This window comes from Melanostigma gelatinosum (assembly GCF_949748355.1).
Source record: "Melanostigma gelatinosum genome assembly, chromosome: 20".
Taxonomy (NCBI): domain Eukaryota; kingdom Metazoa; phylum Chordata; class Actinopteri; order Perciformes; family Zoarcidae; genus Melanostigma; species Melanostigma gelatinosum.
Window position 1 is genome coordinate 11,476,562 of NC_136653.1, and position 20,380 is coordinate 11,496,941.

At 42.0% G+C, this 20,380-nt stretch overlaps 1 protein-coding gene across 1 annotated transcript in view; it reads left to right on the plus strand.

Moving 5' to 3' along the window:
* cntnap2a (contactin associated protein 2a) overlaps positions 1-20,380 on the plus strand; it is a gene marked incomplete at its 5' end in the record, with an annotated part of 287,541 nt that overhangs the window by 189,940 nt on the left and 77,221 nt on the right. Inside the window, 2 exons of the mRNA XM_079292505.1 lie at positions 507-622; positions 2,183-2,267. Coding sequence (XP_079148631.1) covers positions 507-622; positions 2,183-2,267 — 201 coding nt within the window. The remainder of the gene's footprint in view (positions 1-506; positions 623-2,182; positions 2,268-20,380) is intronic.

Genomic DNA, 20,380 nt, shown 5'->3' on the forward strand with positions numbered 1-20,380 from the left:
CACACAGAGTGGAATAAGTAGGTAGTCTGGAACAGCAGAGCACGCAGGCAGAGAAAAGGCGAGACTTTTAATGAAATGTCACTGCACTCCGCTGGCTAGCCCCTTAGTCACGCTGAATAGCACACTCACATATACCTCAGAAATGTTAAGACTTTACTCATACACACACCTGAGAGACTTGAAATGCACGCACACACACACATTCCCCGACTGACAGTGTGAATGAACACGGAGATGTCTGAGTGAAGTGACTGGCTCATGCTATAACAGCACAGACGTGTCTATTAAACCCTGCGTCGCATAGCTGTAGCTGAGATTACACAGACAGAACTTTGGTGCCATGACAGCCAAACTGCTGTGTGTGTGTGTGCATGTGTGTGTGTGTGTGTCAGTATGAGGGATGAATCCACAGGTTGTGTCAATGTATGTAATCTGGATATACTTCAACTAATAATTTGCTGCATACAAATGGTTTATTCTTTTCTCACATGTTTGTGTGTGTGTAGAGGACAAAGTGTGGACAACAGTTATGAACAACCTGCCACCCAAAATTGCAGTGACTGGCTCCAGTAGAGAGAGACGCACCGTCTTACAGGTTAACTACAGTGCCTCTATGGACCAGGTAACACACACACACACACACACACACACACACACACACACATACACGCATGAATTATTCATAGGAAGTCTTGTGAGAGTTTTAGATTTTCTGCTATATTAAACAAAAAAAAATAGGTAGGTGCCATCAAACACTGTTTTCCACTAAATATAAGTCTTGTGGTTCTTGGGGGAAAAAAGCTTTTCATGTTTTTAAAATTGTAGCCATCAGATTCTTAGTTGCATGTCAAGAGACTGCATACCAACATCCTCTTGTGAATGAGGTAGACTGTCAATCAACATAGTTAGCATTATTTTCTTTTAAATGATATCCAACACTTGAAGGCATGTCTAACATAGAGCATGCTTCTGTGTTCTCCACTGTCCTGAAAAAGCCCAGCCATGTCCCCTTACACTACACCGTGCCAACATTTTTGTCTATGACAGGTTGCCTTCTCATGTTGTTTGCTGATCAAAAACTCCTTTGATTTCCTCCCTTAAAACGCACTGGAAAGAATCACCCTTTCATAGACTCCTACAAGTAACTCAGAGTGATCCACAAACACAAGTCATAGCGTTCATGTGTGAATATCTGTCGCCTCAGTGAATATTTGTTGCTATTTCATTGCTATTTTTTCCACGTCCAAGAGATCATTTTTTCTCTTTTCTCATTTCTTGGTACTGTAACTATCCTTTACACTCGGCCTCACTAAAATCTCACCATGTCCGTGCTCCTTTAAAATAGTATCTTTACTGTTTTTGTGAGATGAGTGGTAACGCTGAGCACAGGTGATTGGGATCATGCCTACGTGTCAGCCAGACACTGACACCTCAGGCTGCACTTTCCAGAAACTGCAAAGAAATCAAACAGAAGTAGATTGTAATTAAACAAGTCCATTTTTCAATGTTTGGTAACAACTAGTCGGAGCTAGCGGAGCTTTGAATATACTGTTGTTTGTAAAGTTTACCCAGTACTAACGGAGTGCTCTTGAGACTCCAGAGAAACTCGATTTCCCAGTTTCCATCTCAATAAATCAAGTAAACGAGTAGACCGAGCAGCAGTTGGCCAGGTTGTGTTGAGGTTGTCCATTTCCTCAACCTGAGCAAGATAATCAAGTGTAGAAATCGGATGAATTTGTGATATATTATGATTGTCAATATCCATCTTTCGACAGTCTGTAGCAACGAGAGTGAAGTGAGTCATTTCTCCTGATATCTTGTAATGGCCGTAAATATACAGAATAAATTGAGTCTGTAATTTATCCTTGCTTTGACAAACCAACACCATCAGCTGCGTCGTCTACCGATTCAGTCGTATTCACTCATTGCCATGGACTATAGAAATAATTGAGTCATTTCTTCCTCTATCTTGTGGTGGTCTTTGTCAACAAAGATCTCTGTAGTCAATTCGTCGTTTTTATGCTTTTTTTTATGCTGAATGACTTATTTCAAAGAATCTTCAGAACACATTACTGCACTTTAATTCATTATGGAACTCAATAATTAGCTTTTATGTGAAAAATTGTCCTGTCTGGCTGAATGAGATAACAATTAAAATGCATATCTGTGCTTGTGTTTCCAGGTGACAGCCATCACCACCAGTGCGGAGTACTGTGAGCAGCACATCGCCTACAGCTGTCGCTTGTCCAGACTGCTCAACACTCCAGGTAAGGGCTGAGGATGGCTCTTTTATTCTCCACTGACTCAAGCACAGGTCCGCAGTTCTGAGAAAGGCAGGATGTTCTTTATGTCATAGTTCATTCTAACAACGGCTTTCAACCAGGAGACTTGTGTTCGAGAGCAGTGTTGAGTTATTTTGAAGTTACGTGGGTGGCGTTGGTGACGTTGGTGACGGTAGTGACGTGTTTTCAGTACTTAGGTTGTCTTGTTTACGTTTTACTTGGTTTACGTACTTATTTTAGTTCCAACAATGATGTTTCCCCGAATCCTAACTTAGTGGTTTTGCTACTTAAACCTGAGCAAGTCTTTGTTTAAATTCACAACATTAACTCTGTGTTTGTTGCGCCGTTCACTGGGCTACCCAGTGCATATGAAAGGGGTGACGAGTGACGAGTTGGAGTGAGAATGTGTTGTATTTTACGAATATTATTGTCTCCCTCTCATTTGTTATTTAAGGCTTCACAAGAGAGTTCCAGGGTCCCGGCCCTGCTTGGGTTTTTGTCTATCTGTATGTTTTCATCGTGTCTTTACCTAGGACTACAGATAAAAGTACTGAAACACAGCAATGGAAATGAGTTGTGGCCTGGCTGGCATCATTCTGACTAGATTAACTTGGATAACATTAATTTAAATTGGATTTATTTGGACTCAGTCAGTTTGGCTGTAATGTGCTTCAGCAAGGCCTGGCATGGTCTTCCTTGTTTGGTTTGGATTAGTTAGGCTGGCTCGTGAAATGGCTGAGTTGTGTACGATTTGCCCTGGATTAGATACATTTGATTTGTGCTTTGGCTGGCTTTAGTGGACTTTCAATGGAGTTTTGAATAGTTGTTAGAGAAAATAGAGAGCAAGGCTTGCAGCTGTGTTTTAGTCTTGTTAAGCTCAAAGCTTGCTATTAATTCTAATATCCGTGTGTGTGTGTGTGTGTGTGTGTGTGTGTGTGTGTGTGTGTGTGTGTGTGTGTGTGTGTGTGTGTGTGTGTGTGTGTGTGTGTGTATGTGTGTGTGTGTGTGTGTGTGTGTGTGTGTGTGTGTGTGAGCCTTTGCATAGTGTTATTCACAGTGCTGTGTGTTTTTCACTATGAGAATAACAAACTCGCTGTCATTGTCAGATTTTTGCCTTTTTCTTCTGTTTTGTTTCTGGCTCTCACACATACACAGTACGCACGCACACGCACACGCACACACACACACACACACACCTACACACAAAGACCCACCTTAGGGATTGCTTCACAAAGACAAGACACTTGTGGCAATTAGAGTGAGGAGATGAAATAAAAAGTGGGCGAAGTAGGGAGAGAGGATTGTGTGTGTGCGCACGCGTGTGTGTGTGTGTGTGTGTGTGTGTGTGTGTGTGTGTGTGTCCGTAGTCCTTGATTGACTGAGGAATAAAGCGACAGGTGGTTAGTAATAGCTGGATATTAGTGCGGCAGACCAAATCTTTGCCATTAACTTCCACTGCACTGAGAGATGGCAACTAGACCTGCAGTGTACTATGTGTGCACAGAAATACACACACCTTATTAATACGCTCTCTTTTTATACTCATGCTGAAATGCTTTTGTGTGAACACACACACACAAACATGCCAACATCCCTCCCACAACCACACACACAGTCAGTCAGTCCTTCATCAACTAGTTTACTCCTAAGTCACTGCCTTGCAAGTTAGGGAAATCCAATTACCAGTTTAGAATGACTGAGGTCGTAGGACCGTTAAAAATCATTTACCCAAAAATATGTTTCATAAATTAGCTGTCAGCTTTCATCAAATGACACTGTCAACAGTATTTTCTCTGCGAACCACAGGCACACGCACATGCGCATGGCTATACACAAGCACACACGCACACTGCACTTCCACTTCTTCCTTTTCTCATCCGGATCTCATCTATTACACTAGGGCTGGCATTTAAGAGCTAAACGAACCGTTAAATGGGAATTATATTCTGCCACCAGTGACATCCCTAATTTGTAACTTGGCCAGTAATTGTCCTAATTGTGTGACCCCCTTCCTCACCTCGTTCCCGTATTCTGTCCCTTCACCGTTTTTTTTAATCTACCGCCTTTCACTCAAACACATCCTGCACCTGCGCACACACAGTTTGTCTCCGTCCAACATTGGCTCATTCGCCAGATGGGTGGCTAAAATAATGGGAGAGCGTGATGCTGATGCATGCAACAACACACACAAAGAGACAGCCCAAAGGCACGCACAGACTCGGGCGATATTTCCCTTTTGTCTCCTTCCTCACCTATTTCCTCCTTTTATCGAATCTCTTCCTCTCTCCACTGCTCCTCATCATCTTCTGCTTCCACATTTATCAATTCATATCCATTTATTGTCTTTCCTCATTCCACACTTGCTTCCTCTACTCCCCCCTTTGTTTTCCTTCATCCCATTTAAAGTGTCCAGTTTTACCTTTCACCCATTCTTCACCTCGCCTTATTTTCTTCCTTCCTTTTTTTTAAAATCTCCTTTTTTTCCCAGCCCATCTCTCTGTCCCTGTCTTCTCACTCACTTTGAACATTATTTCCATTAGTGTTGGAATAACGGCTTTTAAAAGGAGAATTAGCTCCCTTCACTCATGATTTAGAATCCTTCCTTTCAGTGTCAACAACCTGTAAACAACCAATGGCACAAGACTTGCACAAAGAAAGCCTTTGTGCAGATACAAAGACACAGCTATCACTCTCTGACACACATGCTCACAGCCACAGTGGGTTTTGGATGAAGCATATGCTGAAGCTGGTGAGTGCTGTACATCAGTTGCCTTGACGGGTCATGAATGTCCAATGTAATAAGCCAGGTACAGTACCTTTGTCACTTTATGTTTATGTACCAGAAGTCCTGGTCCCATCAGTCAATCAGTGTTCTACACTTCCCTTTACTTTACCTACATGTGTTGTAGTCGGTGGTATCCATTTGAAAATTACCATTTGAAATTATCCAACAACTCTCAACAATTCTTCCAACATTTTCAATTTTCTTGCGTTATGCGATACATGCAAATATTTCTGATATAATATTTCTTCAAACTGTTGTTTTTGTCATGAATACTTTCACACAGAACGTGAATATTACGCAGCGAAAAAGGGGGCGTTATGTTGACTTTTCTGTGAATAAACGGATCAACCGATCACGTGTGGAACGGACAATCAACATGTACACTATGGTGTTCAACAAAAAGAGGCTCCGTAGTTTCAACCAAACATGTGGGAGAAGTGTGCTTTCATGTTTTCTGCCAGGAATCATATTATGTTTAGGGAGAATACTTACTTGATTAGGTTCAATTAAAGATCCTGGATTGGGTTGAAATAAACACTTCTCCTGTGTGCAATCCGCACCAAGACGGCAAACTGGAATACTCCTTTCAATCTCGACAAAGGCATCGAGTATCAGATCCGCTTCAAATATATTCACACATATGCACACAATCACTTTGACTCAGAGCTTTTGTAAGCTTGTGAAAACACATGATGTGTCTCTCTCTATTGCCTGAATTGATTGATAGAATCATTTTTAGAATCCAGGCTCATGAAGAGAGAAATATCTCTGTCAAACAAATGAGCTCATTAATCCAGTCAATTCTTCTCCGGTAAGAGGTCTCTGATATCGGCACAGTTTAGAGGCAACACTGATTCACACATTCTCTGCTTATATGAAGAAGCTTGGACTTGAGATGCTAGTCATGCAAACATGTCTGTACAAGACTTACAAAATTACTCTGATTTTAAATTTCGCAGTTGGTGGACAGGGGCTTGTACCTTGAATCTGGTTACCCAAATTTGTTGCAGTAATGTAACAAAAAAGTGTAATTAAGTCTCCAATAACATACTCAAGGAATGCTATTAGTGCCTTTTATAAATATTTAGTTTCACATAAAAGTTGAACTTATTGACTGGGTGCAGCATTACTGACTCAAACCACTTTTGTTCAATGTAATTGTCATCCAATCATGTAATCAAACTAATTTAGCTCTCAAGTGCAAAGTAAGCAAGCAGCAAAATTCAGTTACAGCAAATGTAATGTTTTGTGATAATAACCTGCCACTCTAAAATGAGATTGCTGGTAGTGCTGAATCGCCAGCTTCTTTCTCTCTGCTCAGGAAAGCAAAACAACATCCAGTTAATCTGTGGGGAACAACATAAAGTTATGATTGTCAATGTCATTTTTTGTTGTTGTGTCCAGTCATGTCAAAACTGACTATTGTGCTGGTAAATGCTCTCATTATAAGGTGCTATTATTTCAGGATTTCATCAAATTATGAAACTTTTGTTAAGTTTGCATATTTATTGGCTGTTAAAATGTAACAGGTCACTAAAAGGTAGGGACAAGTAAGTGATAAAGCAACTATATACAGTAAATAGATAGAATAAAAAGCTTTAGTGTGGGTAGAATAAATGGGGAAAGCTGAAGAGAGAGAGAGAAAGTGGAACAGAGGGAGCAACTGAAACTCCTGTTGTCCAAGATGTCAACACACTTCAGTCACAGGTCGAGCCAAAGGACTGTGCCAACAATCGACGACTGAAGTGATATCAGGGTGCAGCATAGGGCACTCAGTGGGGAAACAATGAACTTGGGACAAATGATTAACTGGCTGACCATAGAGGTGAGAACAACTCCTCATCTTTATTTATCGGCTTTATTACATCTCTCTTTTCTAATGAATATTTAAGTTCCAGTTCTTTATTGTCATAAACACACTGATTAGAAAAGGCAACGGAGGAAAGATAGAGAGTGATGGACACAGGAGGAGAGGGGAGAATCGGGGGTAGCCGGAGATGTGAGATGAGTGTGGTTCGGGATAATGAGGCCGTGTGTATGCACGGCGCTGTTACAGTCCATTCCATAGGCACAAGCCAAGCGCTGTAATATTCCACACACACACAGGTCTTACCCATGGTGACTTTATTCTTCCGCGCTGGTTAAACCACTTGTTTATTTTTTTTCTTCTGTGTTTGTTCTTTGATGTTCATCATTAACCTTTTTCAAATGCAGCAGTAGACATTTTCTCTTCTCTCTCGCTTTCGCTCTTAAGCTCTTGTGCCTGTCTGCAAAAATAACAGGTACCAATAATGATGCACTGCTGTGAAATATGAACAAGGCGAGCTGACATCCAAGTGAACTGCAAAAGTTCACTGGATAATAGGAAATCCTTAACTAATTGACAATGAGTGCTGCACTCTTCTGCTCTGTGGCTACTATGTCAACTCACACCTGTTAAATTGATTTTGTCTTTTGTATTCGTAGTTGTCCTGCTGATTTAAAAACTTATAATCTGACGATGGACCTTGTTTGGGATTATGTCATTATTAATTGTATTATCCCTTCATATTACATATATTATCCCTTTTCATTAGCCTATTGTGCCCACACACTGCCCGATTGTGCCACGTCTTTCATTACACGACTAATGTTCTGGTTACAGTGTCATTAATTTGTGAACGCACTCGAGGCAAGAAGCAAGTCAGGGGCCGGGAGAGAACAAGAGCTAATATATCGAAACACAAGAGAGAGGAGAACTATCACCAGTGTCCTCAGGCGTCTCTCTCACTCTCCCCATCACCCTATGCCGCCTATCCTTTCCCTTTCCTTTTCTTAGCCCCTGTAGACAAGATGCTAATTAACGTTAAATTATCTTCTCTATCTTTCTCTGCGTTAAATGCACTGGTGAGAATCCGCCTCCCTTCAAGGTTGCAGGCAGTTTTTTGCCCCCCCCCCCATTACAGGCAGGGGCAGGGGTGCTCACTGTGTTCAGTCAGTTGATAAGAGGCATTCGAGGCTGGCGTGTAAAGTTCGGCTTTATATAGAACTGCAAATTAATAGATGGAATTAGCCTGAAACCTTTCTTCTGCCTTTCAGATAGGTTTGAACTGGAGACACTTGAAGACATCTGCGGGGGTGGTGGTGGTTGAAGATGTTCTAATTGCTAATGGGAAACAGCAGGAGTGTGTGTGGGTGTGTGTGTGTGTGTGTTTTTTTTTGTGTGACAAAGTGAGAGAGACTGTACAAGACACAGAGCAACAAAGTGTGATCCGTCACAGAGCGGCACATATCTTTTACAATCCAAAAGATGTGCTCGCTGTTGACTCGGTAATGCGTCATTGCCCGGGATAATGCTGTCATATGTTGTGTTGACAGAGTCATGTGTCTTTTCCCACACCATGTCTGTCTACCTGAGTGCAACACTTACAGCTCATAGCCACACAGGTGCCAGTGTCGAGGGAAAACTGTATAACATTTTACAGTACATTAAGTTGGAGTAATACGGTGTTTGCAAGGGCGGCTCCGCTCTCTTTTTTTCCTCTTTCATTCCCTCATTTTTGATTTTTCTTCCTTTTTGTATTATTTCCGCTCCCTTTCTTATTGTGCTTGTCATTTTCTCTACCACAGTCTCTTAATCACACTGACTCATGAGAGTCCCACGGGTGATAGAGTTACGGCCCTGGTGTGTAACAGTGCATCTGTCTGATGTCTGTGTGGATGGATGGTGTGTGGTTTAACTTTTGGAAAGACAACATCAGCTGCTCGTGAGGCTTTTGGTGTGTGTGTATCGGTGTTGTTTTCAAAGCCTCTATGTCTCTCTCTCTTGCTCAGTACGTGTTTGTGTACTTCAGTGTGTGTGTGTGTGTGTGTGTGTGTGTTTGTGTGTGTGCTTAGCATTGCCATAGAGTGAGCGATCCAGGCCTGCTGCCCACTGGCTGTAGCGTTCATCCGACATTTCAAATACGCTCCGCACCCAGACTGCCCAGTGTTGGGCAGAGTGCACAAATTCTGTTTTAACACAAGCAGAGACAAGAAGTCGCCATCCTTGAATTTACCTGAGCATAAGAACAAATTTGAATTGTTAAGCAGGAGAGAAATTGGTTTAAAAAACGCCCCAACTTTATCAACAAAACCCCATGTTTAAGTGCAAGCAGGGTAGACAAACCTATACTAGACAAAATGGATCGATCCTATTCCCTCTAGTGCACAAATGAATAAAATATATATTTTTTTAACTAATCTGAATGGATTAGTTTTCCAGTAATACAAAAAGGTTACAGAAATCATTTCAATCAAGTATTCTAAGAACGGTGCTGTGCCTTCCTTAAAATAAAAGGAGCTTACATCTTTTTTTTGTTTTTCACGCAAGCGAAATCTGTCTGATGTACCAGCGCCTGCTGGAAGCTCAAATGACTTCTCCGTTTCAAGGCACAGCCAAAGATCAAGTGGTATGGGCTGCTCTCGCTCATGTTTTGCTCGCGGTAAACTCGTTCACACTCGAAGGTAAAAGCAGTCTTTTGAAGTTTGCATTCGCTGTGAATGCATTTGAACGTAGCGCAGAATAATAACAAGATTCATATGTTTAGGCACAATCCTGTGCAGACTAAATGATTGTCAGTGTCAGTGTAAGTGTCAGGTGCACATAATTAGGCTACCAATCAAGCATTGTCAATGAAAATGGAGCTCTTTTAAGGAAGAGATTGGCAGTTTACAGATTTCCGGGTACAGAAACTCAGCATCACATTTTAAATTGATAATTTGCAGATAATTAAAGCAATATTGCACCCTGTATTCAGCTTCTATATTTTAGTTGTCTGTGTCTTTGGTGCTGCAGTAGTTGGAACAAAACAAGGTTTCTCCTTCTCGTGTTTCCATAACAGCGTGGTTGACATAAGCATCGTTTATAAATTCCTTAGTGTTGGTTGTATAGAATTTGTGTATCGGAATTGTTTTCCCGTCTTAATAGAAATGTATTGATGTATCAATGTGCCGCACATCACACCTTTGATTACAAGCTTTTGTATCAGAGCAGCTTCAAACAGCTCATGTAGACTATTTTTTTCCTGCCTTTGCTCTTTTCAGCCAAAATTAGACATCAGTCAATATAAAGAGCCTACAAGGGAGTCCATTATCCACACACAGAATGCAGCACTCAGCACATGGCATTGTCAACAATTTGCTAATGTTTTTTGTTGCTGCCAGTGGGTGCATTACAGTTCAACATAATTCATTAAACTTGGTAACGATCTTCTGGGACTGAAGTAAAGGCAGGGCACGTGAGTTACAGGAGTGATGAGAGTGATTTCCACTTCATATTTCAGTCCAGAGAATATAAGCTGCACAAAGAGGCGGCTTTCCCAGGAAATAAGGATATTTCCAGAAAGAGCAACAAAGATGCTGTGCACTCGTGCCCATTTTGTCTCAACTCACAGAAAAACACATATTATTCCAAAGCACACGGCAATAATACAGACATGTCACTGAAAAACATGTTCTTGAAAGACGGGTTGAGCAATCCAATCACAAAAAGTGTGAATATGTGTGATCACACAATGCAACATCCCATCAGTGCAGTGACACAAAAGTCCACACAAAGTTTGCCTTACTTTTATTTTCATATTCTTTTTTTCTGTTTTCATTCTGCAGCTTCTCTTTTCTCCCTGCATCTTTTTTCTTCTTCATCTTCCATCGACTTCTTCTTTATGTCATCTGCTCTCTGAAATGCTCAGTGCTGCTGGGTGGGCTCCAGGCACTACACACACACACACACACGCACGCACACACACACACACAAATACAACATATACACAGTAATGCAGGAGAGCTTCCCAGCAAATCGAACGAACAGCATGTATTATTGCTCTGGCTTCATGTCTGTAAAGAAGAGTTGCCAATCAAGCATAAACTAAACTGTTGTGCGTGTTGATGGTGTATGTAAGAGGCTGTGTATGTGTGTGTGTGTGTGTGTGTGTGTGTGTGTGTGTGTGTGTGTGTGTGTGTGTGTGTGTGTGTGTGTGTGTGTGTGTGTGTGTGTGTGTGTGTGTGTGTGTGTGTGTGTGTGTATTGGTTATTATCAGTGAGATTTAGTCCCCAGTGGATGTTCATGCTTGTGATATTACGAGGTGGAGATTGTTGTCAGACAGCAACATGAAGCTGAATGCTCCTCAGAGAGATAAAGCCCTGCATGGTTCGCATTCAAGTGGGAGAGATTTGTGATGTGAGCATACTGAGCGATGATAAAATTAACCTGATAGCTTATTCATCTCATTTTCATGGCCCGAGGGAATTCAGCGTGTTGCTCAAAGGAGATTTTTTTGAATAAATGTTGTTGGTGCAGTTACGTCACGTGTCTCCCTGGATCTTTCTTTTATTCATATTTTTCAAATCATACATTTCGTTACTACACCCACAGACATGACCTTTAAGATGAGAGAAAGCTGGTGGAGATGAAAACGAATTAACTCGATGTGATGATGATATAGACAGGTTTGTCTTTGTTTTAGGTGAGTAGTTACATTATCCATGTGCTTTGTGGTGAAATGAAATTCCTCATCACCCACCTTCACTTTCAAAATAAGCAATACATTTTCTGACATTGTTGACAAGATATTTTCAGGATGAATACTTTTAAAGTGTTTTTTTGGTTGATACCCATGTAAAGTCAGTGTTTTGAATCAGTGAAAAATCTTTGTAAAATGTATGTACAGTTAAAGTATTTTTGGAAAGCTTTAGGAGGCTTTGTCTGAATTCTCTTTATTTCCTGTATCGGGTGAGACTGGAATGGTTTCATTTGTTCCTACCAACTGAGAACAAAGCAAGCACCTGTGTGTTGTTTATTTGTCTGTGTTGCTCGGGGTTTGATTTGTTGCTGCTGTTGTGTACATAAAATAGTGGAGGAAAGCTAATCCAGAGATGTCTTTTAGTTTGCAGACTTCCGAAATAGACAGCGTCACACTGAAACTTTAGCCAAACTCTCCAAATACACAGATAGCGTATCAATTCAGACTGCTATGGTGTGAAGAGAAGGACAGAAAGAAGGACGAAGGAAAACGCTGCATCTTACAGTGGCACAGTGATGAGAAGAGGGAAGAAATGGGGTGGGTGCGTAAGACAGAAATTGATGTGGAGTGACAGAGAGGGAAGAAAACAAGTAAAAGAGTGAGAAGAGAAGGAGGCAGAAGGGTAGAAGGAGAAGCAGATTCGTTTTTTTCCTGCCGCTTGCTCTGACATTGAAAAATATGTCGGTACTAATGTCCCAGAAAGCCTTGAATAACACAGCAAACCGATACATATCCTCCTTAATGGGAGTTTCTGAGCTGTACTTGCTCCCTCTCACGTGCACACACACACACACACACACACACACACACAAGCACATACACATGAACAATGCACCATATGGCCACCGCCTGGCGGAAAGATAAAAGGCAAATGGAAAAATAGAAACGCTTGAGGAGTAATTATAATGTTGTCTTCTCATTTGTGACGAGCTAAGGGGTTGATCTCCATTTTGAGGCTTTCTTCGGCAATCCTCAGCTCTCCATTCGTCCTCCCCAAGGTTGCCCGGGACAACAGAAGCATGACGAGCTGTGGCGTATGACCACAAACTGATCATCAAACATAGCGGTTTCACTGATGGATCACACTGCGGGAGGATCCCGCTCCATTATGAAGACATGCATATGCATAAGAATGGACTTTTCTTTTTTTTTTTTACCTGCGTCTCCCTTACACACACACACACACACACCCTCACACATGAACCATGAAATATTTCCAGTGTCAGTAGTGTTTATGTATGCAGCAGAGTCTGTCTGCATCAGCAAGTGCATGGTTTATTGGCGTCTGTGTGTGTGGCGATCACTGGAGGCCGTTTTAACACAGCTCTCGGATTACAGCGGGATATTGGGGCAGAGAAAGATTAGACCAATTGGAAAAACAACAGGAACAGAACAGAGGAAATATCACTCAGTGGTGCTAATGAAGCAACACGGGGCGGGAAGTCGATTATCCGACTTGACCTTGAGGGGTTTTTAAAACTAACCCAGGGAAAGTTAGACGGACAAAGTTGGAGAAGATGCAGAGTTTGACAAATGCGTGTGTCTGTGTGCGTGTGAAATTAACCGGCTGTGTCCATGTGTACCTATCTGCTATTATGTGAGTCTTGTGCCACATTTTGATAGCTTTTCTGTGTGGAATGTGCCCGGCTCTGACTGCGTTATCAGTGTGTTCATATCCGTGTCTCAGTGTGTGTCTGTTGATTCCTGTGTGAATGTGTCCTTTTGTGCCAATGACGCATCTCTGTGGGGCAATTTTTGTCTTGTTTCTCACACAGGGAGCATAAACAAACGAATGAATATTCATGATGTTTGTCTTATCAAATGTTGCCGTACCATGCGACGTTCTCTTGTAATTACTTAGCTCCAATTGTTTGTGTGTGTTTTTGTGCACACATTGCTCATCTGTCATACTGCGTGTTTGTACACACAGTGTGCTCGTGCATATGACGTCCTCCCCGTGGGGTGTCAACAGATGACAGCTTCGTCATCAACTTGACATAGACCTCATATCTCAGTCGTAGATGTTGGCCTTTTAATTAGTCTCATAGAGAGTGAGCCGAAAATGTTTTGTTTTGTTTTTACAGTCCATGACGAGATACCTTGGTTATAATAGGAGCAAATATGTTCATTTGACACCACCAACACTTTAATCAAAGACTGATAGATCCTTCTAACAAGTATCGCCTATGTAGCCAAAGCCTGATATATCTTATTCCTCTGGTTCGTAGCGCTCCATTGTGATCCAAAACCAAAAACGGACCAATGAGCCGCACAGTTGCACTGGCTGACTTGTTCCTTCATTATGATGAATCAGGGCACTGAAGTTTATTTGAACTAGATCCCATCTACATCGTGCTGCTGCCGTAAATACACTAGCGCACCAAATCCACGACAGAAAATAGTCCTTAGGACCTCATTGTTGTCGTGTCATCTCTGGCTGGAAGAAAGTAGCTGATGCATTTTCCCTCAGTTGGAATAGATTTAGGAATTAGGCGACGGCAGACAGAGAGCTTCCTCAACAGAAGTTCATCACAGAGTTACAAACGCAGTGGAGTTCCAGGCTGAAGATGATAGAAAAAGGATTGGATTTGGATCAAGAAAAAGCAGTAACCCAGTCCTTTAGGTAGAAGACCAGACACGGTACAGTACTCAGCACCCCTATGGCAAGACGTGGAGGTCTTGGACTGAATGAAAAAGCTGAGCAGGAACTTCACAGATACCCTTTTAGGTAACAACCATGTAGTTATGTTTTGCAAAGGGAAATGGTGCACCTTGTCAATACAGACAAATCAAAACTGGATAAAAAAAATTCAGAAATACATCAGTTGTATACTTTTTCAACTTGCAGTTGTCATTTTTTAAATATGTAGGTGGCTGTGGAGTTATTTATTTATTTTACTGCCACATGTCACATTTTATTTTTAAATCTAAGAAGCCAATTGACACTTACTTTATGATATATCTTTGTTTTAAAACTGCAGCTGTGTATGGGTGATTGAATACATTATGTTTGCTTTAAATGTAATGTGTTACCGACATATTTTTCTTTGGAACCTGTCTAATATAACTGCTAAGTCCATGGACACTGTTGTTCTTTATATTCACTGTTTTTTGCCTTGATCCCCAGGTGATGTGGTGGTTCACTTTTACACTGTGATCTGTTGGCTTTAGCTTCAAAGTACGTAGCTTGAAAAACAGATGGATGAAGATTGCATTTGTTTGCACATTTGAACTTTACGAAAGCAATCTAGTCAAACATCTGTGATCCTGTCCTCTGTCAATTTGTATTTGTTGATGTTCTTTTTTGCATCTTTCGCTTCAACACCGAGTGCAATGTATGTCATATCAATAATTTCAGGGTGAAAAAACAGAACAAACGAATGATAAAGGCATACCTGATGAAAGTTGATCATATGTCAGCATTTAAAAAAACTCATTCCAAGTTTGTCTTATGTAGTTTTGTGTATTTATACTACAATTTAAATCATTTCCCTGAGAAAAAAATTCAGCATACGAAGTGTCTCGACTCTCATTAGCGTTTGCAACAGTCCCAAAGGGCAATTGATTTGGATCACGATCAAAGAACAGCAGTAATGTCATGCAACAATAACAACCTGGGCATTAGCTTTTTAGTTAATACCTTCATAGAATACAAACAGCAGTTGATATTTGGCATCAACTGTAAATGTAAGGATGGGAATAAAAATGGAGCAGGAGTTTTAACAGCGTGTTTTTGGCGCTGATTACTCTTGTTTTCGCTAAATAGTCGTGTGGTCATGTGCCAACAGGCTAATGTGGGAGAGAGAGCGATACAAAGAGAGGAGGAGATGGTGAGTTAGATGAATGCTGTGCTACTCATTAAGCCATTAGAAGGAGTAACAGCTGGACACCCACAACCATCTGCAGCATGTTTCCTGTCTAAACAAGACTGTTTAACCTGATCTCTCTCTCTCACACACACACACACACACACACACACACACACACCAATCAGTTTGCTCCTATTTCTTTCCCACCCACAGACCGATCTCTGAGCACCTTTCTCAGTCTCTATCACACACACACAAACATGCGCACACACTCACACGCACAGACACGCTGAACCTTCTCGCCCCCACAAGTCCTTCATTTTCCAGCTGTGTAGGCAAGCAGCAGTGGGCAGTTTGTCCCCCCGACAAGGGTCACTGACCCCGGGGGGGAGAGAGCTCTCTGTCTCTCCCCTGACTGCCTGGATGACTGGAGCGCAGGCAGCGAGATTAACACTTGAAGAGGGAAAGGGGAGGGAGAGCAAGGGGTGACAGGGAGTAAGGGAGATGCAGTGGGAGGGAGGATGAAATGGCACACAGATGGGTGTGATCGAGGCAGGGTGGCACACAGAGCGGGAAAACGAGAGAGCGTGATGAGGAAAGGAAGATGAAGAGGAAGGTTCTGGCATGTAGCTTGAAGGGTGGAGAGCAGAGTGTTGTGAAGAGTGTATGTGGGGGGGGCGGGGGGGTCCAGCGAACCACAGCATGATGGATCACGATGTTAGCGGATAAGACGGATGTTGAGAGGGGGCAGGCTTGGCTTGTCGAGAGCAGCTTTTGTCAGAAAGTAACATATACACACACACACACACACACACACTTTCACACCAGCACCAAAGGAAGAGAAGGAACTTGAGCTTTGAAGGGCTAACTCATTTTTTATAGGCGAATCAGAGAAAGAAAGGTGAGTGGGAGAGAGACATAAAAAAGAGAAGGAAAGAAAGGCCACACTTGCATAGTCCTTTCTGATTTATGTAGCACTGTGAAAATGTGCGTAACAAACAAAGGATTCCAAGATTTCCACCTGCCTTTCATGCACATTCACTCCAATGCTCAAGAAAGTGCTCTAGATGCAGTTTTACTCCGCTCTGTCATTCTCTCTGTCTGTCTCATACACACACACACACACACACACACACACAAAGTCTCACGCACACACACAGATCATTGACCCGACAAAGGTGGCAGCCATTTTTTATTTAGGTTTTCACTCTGTTCGTCCCAGAGTGGTGATGCGTTGCAGTGGGTGCTCCTCAAACACTTTTGCCTCAACCTTGACTTAGCCACCAGAATAGTAAGCTCAGGTTAAAGACGATTAAGACATGACTTGTGCCAATGTATACACCATTTTTTGATTTTTTTAATGGACTATTAAGTAACCAACTAAGTGTGAAGTGAATTCACATCATTTGATTTTCACTTGAATTGTACAAGATAGCAGATTTGTGATGGTAGTGCATCTGCTTATAACGTTTGTCGAGCTGGTTTTAGAGAATCAGCCCAAGGATTCCGGCACACATACGCAGATAGCTATAACTACTCAGTAGGCAGTGTTGTAAGTTATAAAAACAATGTACTGAAAAGATTTTTAAAAAACAAGACCACCATTTTCACACATACGATGGCGTCAGAACATGACAATATAAACAAGGAAGTCCAACCTGTTGAGAATAGTCACACGAAAGCTATTTGATTATTTACACTCGGAAAAGTCTCAAAGCTTTCTCCCATTTAAATAGGAGCCGTGGATGTGCGTGTGTATGGGTGTGTACGCGTTTACAAGTTGAATATGCTTCTTAATTGAGCAAAAGTTGTTGTTTTTTTCTGGCAGAAAGATGTAGTAGTAATAGTGTGTAAGTAAGTAGTCGTAGTATCAAGAGCACCGTGTGAGTTGCACAAGATGGCAGCAGCACTAAAACACCTGCTAACATTAGCGGTAACGTCAGCGGACTGTGCAAATGAAACCGCTGGAGCTGGAAGACCCGTCTGCTGGTTGCAGTCAGTTACAAAAGAAACGGAGAGAGAGTTGTGAGTAGACCTATATAACGGGCATGCATTGCTAGGACACAGCTTGGGTCCATGTTTAACAGATACATTGAAAGTGGAGCAGAGGCGCTTTCTGGCTCCTCAGACAAAAGATTTATTTCAACCGTTGAACACGTATTACTCATATTTTTGTCTTTCTAGCTGCTATTTTTCTTATTCCACAAGTAAACAAGCCTTAAAGAGACACACTGACCACCACCTCCTGCTCCAACATATCCATTCTTTAATTGCCGGATGCCATTTCTTTCATGAAATCTACACGTTTTCACTGGAGTATAAATTAACATGGTCAATTCCCTCTGACAGTGACATCGAGTCCATCTGTGTCTTGTTGATTACCTGATCCAGCCTAACTAATTCCATCCCTTTTGTTATTCTCTTTTCAAACTCGCTTGTTACAAACCCCTGTGGTTTTGAATTATGCAAATTGTGTATGTGGTTCAGCCTTGTTTTGGGCTGCTTTTCTCAGTCCAGACTAATCCCATCCAATTAAAGGAGCATAGAGCTTGATGTTGTTTGTGAGCGCTCCTTTACTCACAGAGGTCCGTGTGTTAACCCAGGCCAGCAGTTCATAAATTCTGAGTCCAATCAAAGTGATGTCCAAATTACTTCCTCGGAGGATAAACCCAAGCTACACCACAGAGGTGCTGAACTCATAACCATAAATGTGCTCAACAAGCAAATAGAAGACGACACAAAATGATCAATTCAGCGGGCTTAATCCCTTCAGGCAAATTTGTTCATGCTCACAAATTAAAAAGCCTCCTGCAGTGTCCTCATCTCTTAATGTGAGACACATCCAGCTGCTGTGCAGTCCCACAGTTCTTAGCCTCAGTCAGTCCCACAGTAGCAGTCGATGCTGTTGCTGCAGCCGCTGACGAATCAGGAACTCGCATCAATAATCAATGGAATGTCGGAACAAATCCACTGACTTTACAACAGCTTTGGAAACGTGCTTTCTGGCGGAGTTTTAGATGAGAAGATTGACACCACAAATAATAATAATACGGGGATTTTTTGTTGCACTTCATTTGATTACTGTAGTTAAGTGTCAGTATTCCACTGGCTAGGTCACTGGAAAAGCTAGTCTCTCAGGGATTGTGTTAATCTTGAGGTTGTGGAATGGAGTCAGTGTTTGAGAAAGCAATATGTTTGGACTGTTGCTATTTAATTGGAGAGTCTAACCTGTAAAACAAAATGAAAAAAATGAACTGACAACTGTAGGATTTTATCAATAAAAGCTGTTTCCTTTTGGACACACTGAAATAATTTCCTCTCCATTTGTGTCATTGCCTCACTATTGGCCCGCTTTTTTTCACAAACGCAGCCTTCCAGAGCTGTAGAGGAAAATAGCGCTGAACTTATTTTCTTTATATGCGTTCTCTCTCAGTTGTATTATAATTTGAGTAGGGACCTTCGACTTCTCACTGAGAGTATATCTTTTGGTACATGGTGTTTCTTTGTGCCTTGTGAAGTGGAAAATAGCCCACCGTCGCTACTCTGAGAAATTTTACAGCCGGAGAATCTTGAGATGCCATGTCGCTCTCCCTCCGTTCTGCCTCAATGTGAAGCCATTGGTTGTTCATTGTCCTTGTTGCCAGCAACATTGCGCACTTACAGTAGGTGCCACAACAGGACTTGATGTTGTCGCAAAGCTTTCACCCATTTCAATAGGAGCCGTGGATGTGTGTGTATACGCGTTTATGAAGACAGAAGCAGTGGAGAGATTAAAAAAGCAGACTGTGAGAATGGAGGGAGGGACGGAAGGAAGAACAGACATTGAATAAAGTGCCGAACAGAATGACCCAGAGAGAAGAGGAACATGAAAGGTTGTACAGAAGTATGTGTTAGTGGATCTCTCCGCTGATGACTCCTGCTGTGCACCTCTGCAGGAGGTTACATGGAGGCTTCTGATGTTTCCGCACAATTCTCCCTGACTGCATTTTTCCAAGGCAGTTAGAAAATTATCATAATCCATTTTCAGGGTGCACTAGAAGACTCATGCCATGTGGTGGGCTGTAAACTGAGATTAGATTCACAGCACGATATCGAGGCACCTCTGTGCTTGTAAATGTAGAGGGGACTTTAACGGAGCCCCATTTCAGGGGCCAACTCCTTCAAAGCACATCATGTACGATGGTGTGGCCATCAGAGGACTCAAACCAGTAGGACGAACTTCGCACCTCTTCACCAAATCCATGGCTTCACCATAGCTTCATGGTGAGTATCCATTAGAAACCACAACCAATAAAGCATTTGAGCAGTCGTCGTCAACTTGTAGAGTCAGCAACCGAGGCAGAGAAAAGATACACTGGCTGTTATCCTCCAAATTTGAGGAACCTTGAAATGGTTGCAGCCTTGTCAGCACATTATGATACATTTTTTCTTAAAAAGCAGCCCCTGAAATGAGAAAAAGCAGCTGCGTCTGAGTGTTCGTGTGCATCATGTTTGCATGCATGCTTTACTATGCAAGTCCCTCTGAGTTTGTGTTTGAGTATGCACTTGCAGTGTCTGTGTTGCGGTATAAGGGTACTTGTCTGTGGCTCCAAGCTTGCCTTGGGCCATCCTGTGGTGTTTAAGTCTGTGTATAATCATTTAGCCTTCTATCCCTGTGGCTCTAAGAAGCCTACTGCGTCTTCAATGCTTGCGGCCCCACAAACGCTTCCAGTACAATAACTCAGGCACGCTAACAGGATCACATAACGTAGCATGACTATTGCGAACACCAACAGTGGAATTTGCTTTGTTGTTCAGCTTTCCATGTATCTGCCCCTCAAAATGTTCAGATTTCCACCCGCCTGTCTTTGTGTGTCGCTCAACATCAAGCTTTCTTCTTTGTCTCGCTCTTCTCCATTTTCTCTTGCCTCTATCTCTCTGCCTGTTTCTGCATGTGTTCTCATCTTTGTGAAATAGCCCGAT